This window comes from Anguilla rostrata, chromosome 19, assembly GCF_018555375.3.
Source record: "Anguilla rostrata isolate EN2019 chromosome 19, ASM1855537v3, whole genome shotgun sequence".
NCBI lineage: Eukaryota > Metazoa > Chordata > Actinopteri > Anguilliformes > Anguillidae > Anguilla > Anguilla rostrata.
In genome coordinates, this window is record NC_057951.1 from 13,164,848 (window position 1) to 13,176,505 (window position 11,658).

General features: G+C 43.8%; 1 protein-coding gene across 2 annotated transcripts; it reads left to right on the top strand.

The window, feature by feature from the left end:
• Positions 1-1,665: 1,665 nt before the first annotated feature.
• On the top strand, positions 1,666-8,420 carry LOC135245690 (splicing factor 45-like). Of its 2 annotated transcripts, none has more exons than XM_064318919.1 (13): positions 1,666-1,825; positions 2,219-2,362; positions 2,951-3,067; positions 3,369-3,535; positions 3,886-3,995; positions 4,629-4,685; positions 4,954-5,092; positions 5,435-5,586; positions 5,972-6,040; positions 6,404-6,480; positions 6,991-7,089; positions 7,208-7,280; positions 7,606-8,420. In XM_064318919.1, exons 2-13 carry the CDS (start codon positions 2,243-2,245, stop codon positions 7,707-7,709), a joined length of 1,284 nt encoding a protein of 427 aa, XP_064174989.1. In that variant the 5' UTR covers positions 1,666-1,825; positions 2,219-2,242; the 3' UTR covers positions 7,710-8,420. The 2 variants fall into 2 exon arrangements, with proteins under 2 accessions (XP_064174989.1, XP_064174990.1); XM_064318920.1 differs by having other exon boundaries at positions 6,407-6,480.
• Positions 8,421-11,658: the final 3,238 nt, after the last annotated feature.

An 11,658-nucleotide genomic window follows, 5' to 3' on the forward strand; every position in this document is an offset into this window, starting at 1 on the left:
TCAGTCCCCTTGCAGGCCTTACAGGTGTGTCTCACTTTGACTTTTCTGATTGTAGACTTGTCTATGATGCACGAGGCCTTGCTTTCAGAGTTCTGGGGTGGCTCAGAGGGTAAATGCGCTGGTATTTCCCAGCCTGAAAGTGTGGGTTCAATTCCCTCTCAAGGAGTGTGATTAATCTCTGTCTCTTAAACGTACTGATGGCCGAGCTGGATTGAGTGAGAGACAGACAATAATCACCGAACTTGAGCACCAATGGCATCCACGGTTAGTGGATTGGGGGAATGCTAGTGCGCTTACTCACTGAGGTGCTCCAGAACTCTATACTCAATGACCTGTTTCTCATGAATACACAGTTACCCCAAGAAAACAGTGGGAGAAGTTTTGAAGTTCATAAGCATTGATACTATTTGTCTATATGCAAACTGTTTTAAATCCCTAAACTGTGATTATTGTTCAACAATATTTTTACCATATGATATGACAGAGAAACCAGGGTTCAGAACGTTGCTGTACTGGAGTGTTTCTCCCTATTAATTTTTAAGACAGTAGGCTTCACTTAGAAGCCTGGAAGTCTTAGGTGCCAAATGCTACAGGTGGTAAAAAAAAAAAACCTTGATTAACTGCTTTCATGAGGTAAATGATGATCTACAACTGACAGACCATTGAGCATAGAGTTCTGAAGCACCTCAGCGAGTAAGTGCACTTGCATTCCCCCAATCCACTAACCGTGGATGCCATTGGTGCTCAAGTTGGGTGATTATTGCCTGTCTCTCACTCAGTCCAGCTCGGCCATCAGTACATTGAGAGACAGAGATTAATCACACTCCTTGAGTGGGAATTGAACCCACACTTTCAGGTTGGGAAATACCAGCGCATTTACCCTCTGAGCCACCCCAGAACTCTGCAAGCAAGGCCTCGTGCATCATAGACAAGTCTACAATGTGAAAAGTCAAAGTGATTATTATCTATATATACATATATTCATGTTCTGGCTTTTGCACAGAAATTCATCAACACACATTCCAAACCATGCCATTTAACAAAACAAGGAAGGGCACCTTCTTTCTCAACATTTGTGTAAGATTTCGCTAAACTTCCATTTTATACCACAGGGTGGTAGTACCAGATCAAAAACTACTGAGTAAACAAAAGGTCTGTATTTGGAATTCCATTTGTTAGACTGCAGTTTTTACGCTAGTGTCTTCAGTATAATAAGATTACACATGCCTATAAATGTAGTGAGGTGCTGAGACAAGTATGTATAGCAGAAACAGAGTTGAAACTTGAAACATAACAATTCAGTGGTGCAATTAGAGTCATTTAGTCAAGGCAGTAAAACACTTCCCATTTCACGAAAGAATAAGATTCTAATGCAAAATAATAAAAAATGAAATGGATTGCCCCGAATCCTTAGTTTCAAAATAATGTGAGTTTCAGGTCACTTTAACTTTTCGCGCATCTACCCTTATTTGAATATTGCCAAGTCCAAATTTTGCTAACCTGTTAAAGCAAATGATTCTAATTAAATTAGAGTGAAATTGATTCCTTCCGACTTATCATATCGTTGAAGTATCATGTAAACAGATGTCATCGACCATGGTTAAATGCTATAAAGCAGGTACGTACAATAAAATGCCAGTCTTTCTTTTATTTTGAAATTTTTCGTCCTGCTGCTTACCGGATAGCGTAACACTGGATTTCGCACACTTCTACTTCCTGCTAGCTACCGTTGCTTTTTAGCTATGTTGCAGAATATAGACCGTCTTTGGTTGTATTCAACTTCTCGAAAAAATTGAAGTGTATTGTATTATCTACCTACCATCAGGTGAGTTATCGATCTTGTGTACTTCAGAACAGTACAGGGAATTGTAGCAAGAACATTTAGTTATCCAGCCCATCAACATGCCCGCAATGTTATCCGTAGTAGTTAGCTAAGTTGGTAAATAGCTTGCGGGTGCAGCTTTTTAGAATTTTCATTCAGTTATATGGCTGGTTTACTAGTGTAGCATTTGCTCTTATTATTTGTTAACATTTATGAAAGGAAGCAATCTACCAAGGGATTGCATTAACTTAGCATTACAGTGTCAAACAGCTTACACGTGACTTGTCAGTGTTAGCTGGAATGATGATAGAACGCAGGTCGTAAATTCATAACAAGCAAGCCAGATATTTACATGCATAAACCAAATATTGCGTACTTTTTTCTTTTCGTTTTAAGTTGTTTACGTCAGCGCCAGCGATCATGTCCCTCTACGATGACCTCGGAGTGGAGACCAGCGACAAGACTGAAGGGTGGTCAAAGAACTTCAAGCTTCTGCAGTCTCAACTGCAGGTGAAGAAGGCCGCGCTCACGCAAGCAAAGGTAAGAATCGCCGGGGCAGACGTAAGCGATGAAGTAGTAAACAGTGACTTGCTTATAGAAGACTGCAAATGGTATACTTTTTGCTTTTATGATTGAAAATTGCAGTAGACTATATACCAATACATTCATCAGGACATTGCATATGCAACATACTGTATGTTAAAATGTGTCTATAGTGATGTATTAAACTTTCGTTTAAATGCTCTGATCAGCCTTTTTATGGCAACACTTTCGTTGAGCAATCCTGAGATTTTCTTTTTCTGCAAGTACCCCCTTGGCCCTTCCAAGTAAATATTGCCAATAAACAACCATGTTCTGGACACAGTTATGAATATGTTGTGTTGCGTGGAATCTAAATGGTGGTTTAAGGGTCAGATCCTAACTTGGGGTTAGAGTTGAGAGCTAAGAGCTGTTGATTTGCAGCCCGCTTTCAGTCTTCTGAGATCAGAATGTACTGTGTGCATATGTTAGTCAGCTACTGCTGTATAGAGGTAAACAAAAAAAAGTAATCTGTAAGTATTGTGCTGAGATATCTGTGTACCGCATGTGTTTGGGTGTGGAAACGTGCTTGTTGTTTGTTCTCCGCAGAGCCAGCGTTCGAAGCAGGCGACGGTTCTGGCTCCGGTGATCGACCTGAAAAGAGGTGGCTCCAGCGATGACCGACAGATCTCGGACACGCCCCCGCACATTGCTGCTGGTCTAAAGGTGAGGACCATCACCTGCGGTCCGTCCGTTAGCTGCTGACTTTCCATCTGATACGGTGCCCTGCCCAAGAAGTACCAGAGTGCGTCAAAGCACTACTCAGATAGGCCATCGGAAGAATTATAATAATAAGTACAGTAGCTTTGCTGAGTGTGACCTCACAACAGGTCTGGGAAACAGGATAGGTGGGCTGTAGCCAATCGATGGCTCACATGAAGCGATTGGAAAAGCTGCTGTTTGAGATCCCTGCCCTCTCTCTCTCTCTCTCTCTCTCTCTCTCTACCTCTACCTCTCTCTCTCTCAGGACCCGGTCCCTGGCGGTTTCTCCGCGGGGGACGCGCTGATCCCCCTGGCGGACGAGTACGACCCCATGTTCCCCAACGAGTACGAGAAGGTGGTGAAACGCCAGAGGGAGGAGAGGCAGCGACAGAGGGAGCTGGAGAGACAGAAGGAGATGGAGGACAGAGAGAAGTATGGATGAGTCTTTCACCCCCCCTCCCCCTCCCCACTCCGCACATACCACTCCGTACCACACTGCTCCCTGCACAACTCCGCACGCAATATGCAGGACCCAACTCCAGATGCAACATGCCACTCAGTCTGCAAGTAACACTAAATGGAATTGACAACGCACACACACACACAACTGGAATGTGCAACTCACTGTACAAAATCGTGTTCAACACACACTTTATTATGCATAACGTACAACAAATCATGCAGCACCTGGTGCTCAAAATGCTACCCGACGCGCTACTTCAGCGAGCATCCGCTGCCGTGTGACGGTTCCCGTGTGACGCGCGCGCGCTCCGTGCTTCCAGGAAACGGAAGGACCGCAACGAGGGTGGAGCTCCCAGCGGGTTCTCCCGCTTCCCGGCCGAGGGAGAGTCCGACGAAGAGGAGGATTACGAGAAGGAGAGGAGGAAAAGGAGTGAGTCTCGTCTCTTTCGGTCCATTCTCTCCGTTTCTTCTCTTCTCCCCCTTTTCTTACTTTCTCTCCTGCTTTCTCTCTCTCTCCTTTTCTCTTTATCTTTCCCACCCTTTTCTTTGTTTCCTTTTCCCCCTCTCCATTTCGCTCTCTCTCTCTGCTTCTTTCTCGCCTCCCACTCTCTTGCGCTGACAGAACTGTCTGATCGCTAAATGGAGGCTGGCATTTAGTCAGCACCATTTTCAGATCTGAAACGAGTTGGGTAAATACGGAAGTAATTTTAAAAAATCACACTTTGTGAGCTGCTCAAGATTTTCTGTGGGAAATTCAGTTTAAACGGCAAGAATCCAAGCAGACTTGATGATAATGACTCGGCAGCTTTCCACACACTTTTCCTCATTTGCTTGTTGCGCTCTGTTATGTACAAGCCTCTCGGGAAGCACTTGGGTGGGACAGTGTGGCTGATCCAGGAGCTGTATACATGCAGACAGTGACCTGAACATGTACTTCCTCAGCCTCCAATCTCAATCAGTTAGTTAATGAAACCATCTAAATATAAATAAATATCAATCTCTGTGTGTGTGTGTGTGTGTGTGTCTCTGTCTGTCTGTCTCTCTCTCTCTCTCTGTCTCACAGTTATGGGTGGAGCTGCGATTGCCCCGCCCACTTCTCTGGTGGAGAAGGACAGTCAGCGTAAGTACTTGGACGTATATCACTTGAGGCTGTGCCACAGAACAGACCTGAAGTCTCAAAGCTAGGCAACGATCACTGACCATACACCGCATGTTGGAATGTCCGTATTGCGGTTGATTGTAAGCAGTGACTTTTTGGGCTTGCCCTCCTGGTGCTGAGTGTGCCTGTGCTCTGAGTCCCGTCAGTGGAGCGGGGCTGAGCGTACTGAGCGCCGTTTAAGGGTGCCCGTTCTCCTAATAAGAGAGCGCACCCCCTTGTCGTTGGGCAGAACCCCTGGGCGCGGGGTACCCCGAAGAGGAGGGCCGGTCGCGCGGCTCCAAAGCCGCCATCCCGCCACCCTTCTACGAGGACGCGGAGCGCCCCCGCTCTCCCCCCGGGCCCAGCAGCTCCTTCCTGGCCAACATGGGGTGGGTCTCATTTTACTCGCTCACTGGGGGGGTGCTAACATAACCCTTTCATATGCTGAGAAAAATACCATTCCCATACAGTTTCTTTGTACTTTCAGTCTATATCTGTGTTGTGTCTAATGCTGATATCTCTTCTGCTTTTACATTGGGTGGTATTTGTAGCATGGTTCCGCCTCTGATTTACTTTTAAACTTTTATGTAATATTGGGTAAAATTTAAAGATGTCAATGAATTATCTCTGCTAACGGCAGTGTATTGTACCAGATGCGCTTACGTGCTGGTTACGTTGTTCTCGCGTGTCTGTGTCTGTGTCTGTGTGTGTGTGCGTGCGGTGTCCCGCAGTGGGACAGTGGCCCATAAGATCATGCAGAAGTATGGATTTCGGGAGGGGCAGGGCCTGGGGAAACATGAGCAGGGCCTGAGCACCGCCCTGTCTGTGGAGAAGACCAGCAAGAGGGGCGGCAAGATCATCGTGGGAGACCTCACCGACAAGAGTAAGGCCCGCACACACACAGCCACAAACAAGCACACGCACATGCGCATGCACATGAACACACATACATGCACGCACACACGCACACATACATGCACGCACACACGCACACATACATGCACATGCACGCACACACGCACACATACATGCACATGCACGCACACACGCACATGCGCATGCACATGCATGCACGCACACACGCACACATACATGCACATGCACATGCACGCACACACGCACACATACATGCACATGCATACTCACAAGCACTTACTCACAAGCATGGTCTTTTTTTAAATTTTTTTTTACAAATGCGACAGTCCAACTCGCCCATCTCCCCGTGATGACACATGTGTGTGTGTGTATGTGTGTGTCTTCTTGAGCAGCAGGGGCAGGTCAGACTCCCAGCTCTGTACCTGCGGGTGACTCAGCAGGTTGGGGTGCCAGCTCTATAGGTGAGCCTCTTGCATTTTTCTGTTCACATTTTCTTATCTGTCTCTTTCTGCCCGTTCTTATCTATATGTATATTTAGTAAAGTATTGACCGCATTAACCAAAGCTATTCTGAGGATTTTATTTTCATTGCAGAACAGTCCACACAAAAGTAGGGTAATTTGAACTGTTAAAAATGCCCTTGTTCTGTAACAGACTGCAATAGAAAATTAAATCTATTTTAAGGTGCATAAAAAAAGATAAAGAACTTTGTGCTGTAATATCAGCAACTTGTGGAGAGAGAACTGTAGTTTAAAATGGGATTTAAAGTTTCTAAGGCCTTAAAATGGGACCATATCCCCTGTCTGTACCCCCCCCCCCCCCCAGTAGACACCGGGAAGAAACAGGAGACCAACCCACTGACTGAGATCCTCAAATGCCCCACCAAAGTTGTGCTGCTTCGTGTGAGTTTTTCAAAGTACACACTGTATTCACAAAGCACTATCAATCGTACACTCTGTACTCACAAAACACTGTCAGTCACGCACTCTGTATTCACAAAGCACTGTTAATCATACACTCTGTATTCATAAAGCACTGTCTTTCATGCAAGCTCTGTCAGAGATGCACACTGTATTCACAAACACCTTCACACTCTCATAGATACAGACTGTATTCACAAACACCTTCACACTGTCATAGATACAGACTGTATTCACAAACACCTTCACACTGTCATAGATACAGACTGTATTCACAAACACCTTCACACTGTCGTAGATACAGACTGTATTCACAAACACCTTCACACTGTCATAGATACAGACTGTATTCACAAACACCTTCACACTGTCATAGACACAGACTGTATTCACAAACACCTTCACACTGTCATAGACACAGACTGTATTCACAGAGCCTTGGCGCTGCCAGACATGCACACTGTCCTCACAACGCTTGTGTGTTTCCTGTAGAACATGGTGGGCAGAGGGGAGGTGGATGAAGACCTCGAGGCAGAAACGAAGGAGGAGTGTGAGAAATACGGGAGAGTGATCAAGTGTGTCATCTTTGAGGTGAGGAACCGCGCGTGCGTGTGTCTGAATTTGACGCTCTTCTGCAAATGACAGTTGGAAGAGAAATGACTGAGCGTTCAGGTAAAATCTGGTAACTCTTAACCCCTCCACCACACAGATCTCTGGCGTGACCGACGACGAAGCAGTCCGAATATTCCTGGAGTTTGAGAGGGTGGAGTCCGCTATTAAAGGTGAGAGACCCCCCTCAATTATTTTTATTTATTTATTTAAATCGGCCGTTTAATTTACGGGACTGCAGTTCATCCATCGCTGTATCTACTGAGAAAGCCTATGTCACACACACACACACTCACACTCACACAAACACGCACACACACACACACACACACACACACGCACACACTCACACACACACTCACACACACACACACACATGCACACGCACACACACACACACACACACACACGCCTTCTGCTGTTGGGCTGTTAGTAGGGTCTGAGTGTGTGTTCTGTTGAGTGTGAATAACTGCTTTGTTTTATTTGCCGTTGTCGCAGCCGTCGTGGACCTTAATGGAAGGTACTTTGGCGGCCGGGTGGTCAAAGCCTGCTTCTATAACCAGGACAAGTTCCGACTGTTGGACCTCGGGGAGCAAGTGTGAGGCGGGGCAGATTGGTGTGAGGTCCGATTGAGTTGGGGGTGAGGCAGGTGTGAAATTCAGGCGAGCCAGGGTTGAGACCGCACGCCGGTGTGAGACTGGTGTAATATTTGTGTGTTTGAGGGTGCACGGGCTGTCCACTCTCTGTGTGCACATAGGCCTATCCGTCTCTGCGTCTGAAAGATTTAGTGCTGTTAGAACTCATTTCTCACTGTGGTTTCGTCTCTTATTTTAATTTTTGTTTTGATCGATACATAAAGATTAGAATAAATAAATTAGGGACTGCACCTGTTCTGAGCAGCAGATGCGACATTAAGTCTTGTCAACTAGAACTGAATTTTTTTCTGTGTCTTTCAGCGAAACACTCAAAGGCGTGCGTTTATTATGTCTTTTTATTTTATTGTTTTTTTTAACAAGGTTTGCATTAAAGGAATTTCTTTCTGTATTTTCCCTACAATGCCGTTAAATTCTTTTTGAATGCAAAACACGACGACGCTTGGTAAAACCTAGACCATCATAAAATAATTTTTTGATTGCCACTGTTTTTAGACTAATTAGCCCTTGAACGTTCAACATGAAATCACATTTGGTTCTCTGTTTTGCATTTTGTTGTGGCTGTACGTCATGCATTTTTGTCTTCTATTGCTCCACAAAACAGGATATTTTGTATGTACTTTTTTACTTATGAACTTATAAAAAGATTACAACACCGTGCAGCCTTGAATGCCATTTGATTTTGATTGCTGTATACTTTTTAAATTACACGAGTCAGGTCACCTGCCAGTGTTGCACGATGTTATGAAATGTGCAGTGTTAAAAACAGCCTGTGTTGAATGAAACCACGATTCCTCGCGTCTGACATGAGGGAACGCGCTCCTGAGTGCAGCTGTTCCTCTGTTCCTCACAGTCACACAGCGGAATTAAGGGCCTGGTTATATCCCTGACACCAGGGAGAATAACATGAGAATATGAGAGGTGCGAGTGGTCCTGGCTGTGTAGATTTGGGTCTCCTTCTAGCCGCTTATTTAATCCGTCCTCGTCTCCTCGGCCCTTCCCCGGCCCGGAAATCGATCGAGCGCCGTCGTCGAGGATGTTCCCACCCGTTAAATGCTCCTTGGAGGAGCTAGGAGGCTCCTGGAAGATGATTGAGCAGGGACACACACAAGGGCATTCTTTGTGAAAGTTTTTTTTTTGTTTGTTTGTTTTTGGAATGTGACATAAATGATCTGGTGAATTCCTTTCTGTGCATCCTCTGAGGTGCAGAGTCAGAAGCGAGGAGGTAAAAATGAGCAACTGCAGCGAGCCGCAGGGCTCCCTCTGTCAGTCACTCTTAATGGCTGACTTGGCTGGACTGGGACGCTGGTTATGGGACTCCCACCCAGTAGGCGTACTTGCCAATGAGAGAAATACTCAGGGTGAGATTTACCCACAGTTAACGTTATCACTTGGAAAGTACAGACATGCTGTGCATAAGAACATCAGTCTTGTCAGCTCTTCAGTCTAATGCTGGTGTAACTAAAGTGGTGCCTGCAGCTAGGTCACACCATAGGAGTTTCAGAAGCTAGACATGACTGTCACGCAGCAAGAATGACTGCAAAAACTACAAACAAATGCAATAAAAACATTCTTGGTGGGTGAAGAATTTTTGTAGTGTATTTATAAACTCCACATTAAAAAGTTCTGTCTTGGATTGGATCTTTGAACGATTACAGAGTTAAAAGGTTTATAAACGTTGCATGTAAACCCACAAGAGCCTACAAGAACTCTTGCTGCATGCTTTGAACCATTGGGAGCTGTGCAGCTTTAAATCTAACAACAGTTGCAGGCCATAAGTCTGCCTTCATATAGGAGTGCCAAGCAATGCCTTGAATTAAATGCATCAAAAAACTTGTTCTTGGTTATGTTACAGAAACTATAAATTAAACACACAAGAGTTAATAATATGGTTATGCTGCTCTTGGTAATCATGTTCTTCTGATAATATTTTAGTTATTTTTTCATTTTAAGAAAAAAATTGGTTTCTTGTTTTAACCATGTTATACCAAAACTGGCAGATTTTAAGAGTGACCCAATGATTTTATTTAAGTGCACAGATCTTAACCACAAAAGTACCCACTATTGATGCTCTGTGTATGCATTTTCTCCAGTGCATGCTTTGAATCATTGGTTCTGTATGGCCAGTACAGGAGGAAAAAAGATACCAAACCCATTACATCAGTATCAAACACAACACCACTTTCAAGACATAGCATTCGCCCATACAACTTGACTGCTAGGCAGTGCATTGAATGTCTCAGCTGACTCATTCATGGTTATGTTGCAAAAACTAAAAATTGCATTTAAGAGGTGAGGTGACTTTCCTTAATAAACTTCTGTTCCAGAATCCCTAAAGAAAGAATATATAGTTTTTCTTTCTTTTTACTCACTAAACCAACAACTTTATATCCATATTCCATCACAAAGCCACTTTCACATATAGTGGGCTTTTGTTAAAGAAAGCAGAAAATACTATATGCATATATAGAGATTCAATCAATTTTCTTTACAACTGCAATAAAGCATCTGCTGGCCATAAGTTTTTCACCAGTGGTCTTAGCCAAAAGGCAGAGAAAACACCTGGTGAAAGATCTTAAAATGAGTCTGAGGACTGCAATCAAGAGCATGGGTTTCACTGAGGATCATGAACCTTGCTCTTGTCCACAGACAACCTGCAGCTTATGATCATATGCATGCACCTCCACAAAAGCCTTGAGAAGCTCTTGGTGCCTGCTTTGAACCAACAGGTCTGTATGGCCAGTACAGACCAGTTTTGAAAACCACACCATTTTCAGGACATGGAGTTCTGTCTTTCTGCTGGAGTTCTAGGCAGTGCATTGAATGTCTCAGCTGACTCCTTCATGGTTATGTTGCAAAAACTAAAAATTACATTTAAGAGGTGAGGTGACTTTCCTTAGCAAACTTCTGTTCCAGAATCCCTAAAGAAGGAATATATAGTTTTTCTTTCTTTTTACTCACTAAACCAACAACTTTATTTATATCCATACTCCATCACAAAGCCACTTTAACAAAAGCCCACTATATGTAAAAGAAAACACTATATGCATATATAGAGATCTAATCAATTTTCTTTACAACCGCAATAAAGCATCTGCTGGCCATAAGTTTTTCACCAGTGGTCTTAGCCAAAAGGCAGAGAAAACACCTGGTGAAAGAGCTTAAGATGAGTCTGAGGACTGCAATCAAGAGCATGGGTTTCACTGAAGATCATGAACCTTGCTCTCATCCACAGACAACCTGCAGCTTATGATAATATGCATGCACCCCCACCAGAGCTTCTAGAAGCTCTTAGTGCCTGCTTTGAACCAACAGGTCTGTATGGCCAGTACAGACCAGTTTTGAAAACCACGCCATTTTCGGGACATGGAGTTCTATCATTCTGCTGGAGTTCTAGGCAGTGCACTGAATTTCTTAGCTGACTCCTTCGTGGTTGTGTTGCTAAAACTTAAAATGTAAGGGTTGACTTGTGGTTATCCATAGCAAATTTCTGTTCCACAATCTCTAAAGAAAGAAAGAAAGAATATATGGATGCAATAATCCCAATTTAACAAAGACCCACTATATATGAGGTGGGGGAGGTTCCCATATCATCAAACCCCCTAAACTGAATTCACAATCACAATAACCCCTTTTCCTGCCTAAAGACTTCTCATTCGGTTAAAACTGCAGAATAGTTCAAATGCTGTTCAAGAACAACCATACTAATCCTAAAAAGGACTCAGAGACTTTACCCAAACTACCCAACGTAGTTTAATCAAGCATCATCCATAAACATGCATTGATTAAAGACAGAAAAACAATCTCTTAACTTGATGCATACTCTTTTACAAGAGCCTCTGAGTGACTAGTACAGAAAAATTATACCATACCAATTATATAATATCAATATTGAAAA

Bases quoted from the DNA above. Each gene is read 5' to 3' on its own strand.
- LOC135245690 (XM_064318919.1), top strand. From the start codon at position 2,243: ATGTCCCTCTACGATGACCTCGGAGTGGAGACCAGCGACAAGACTGAA. The intron at 3,068-3,368 runs GTGAGGACCATC...TCTCTCTCTCAG, and splicing joins ACATTGCTGCTGGTCTAAAG to GACCCGGTCCCTGGCGGTTT. The intron at 3,996-4,628 runs GTGAGTCTCGTC...TCTGTCTCACAG, and splicing joins GAAGGAGAGGAGGAAAAGGA to TTATGGGTGGAGCTGCGATT.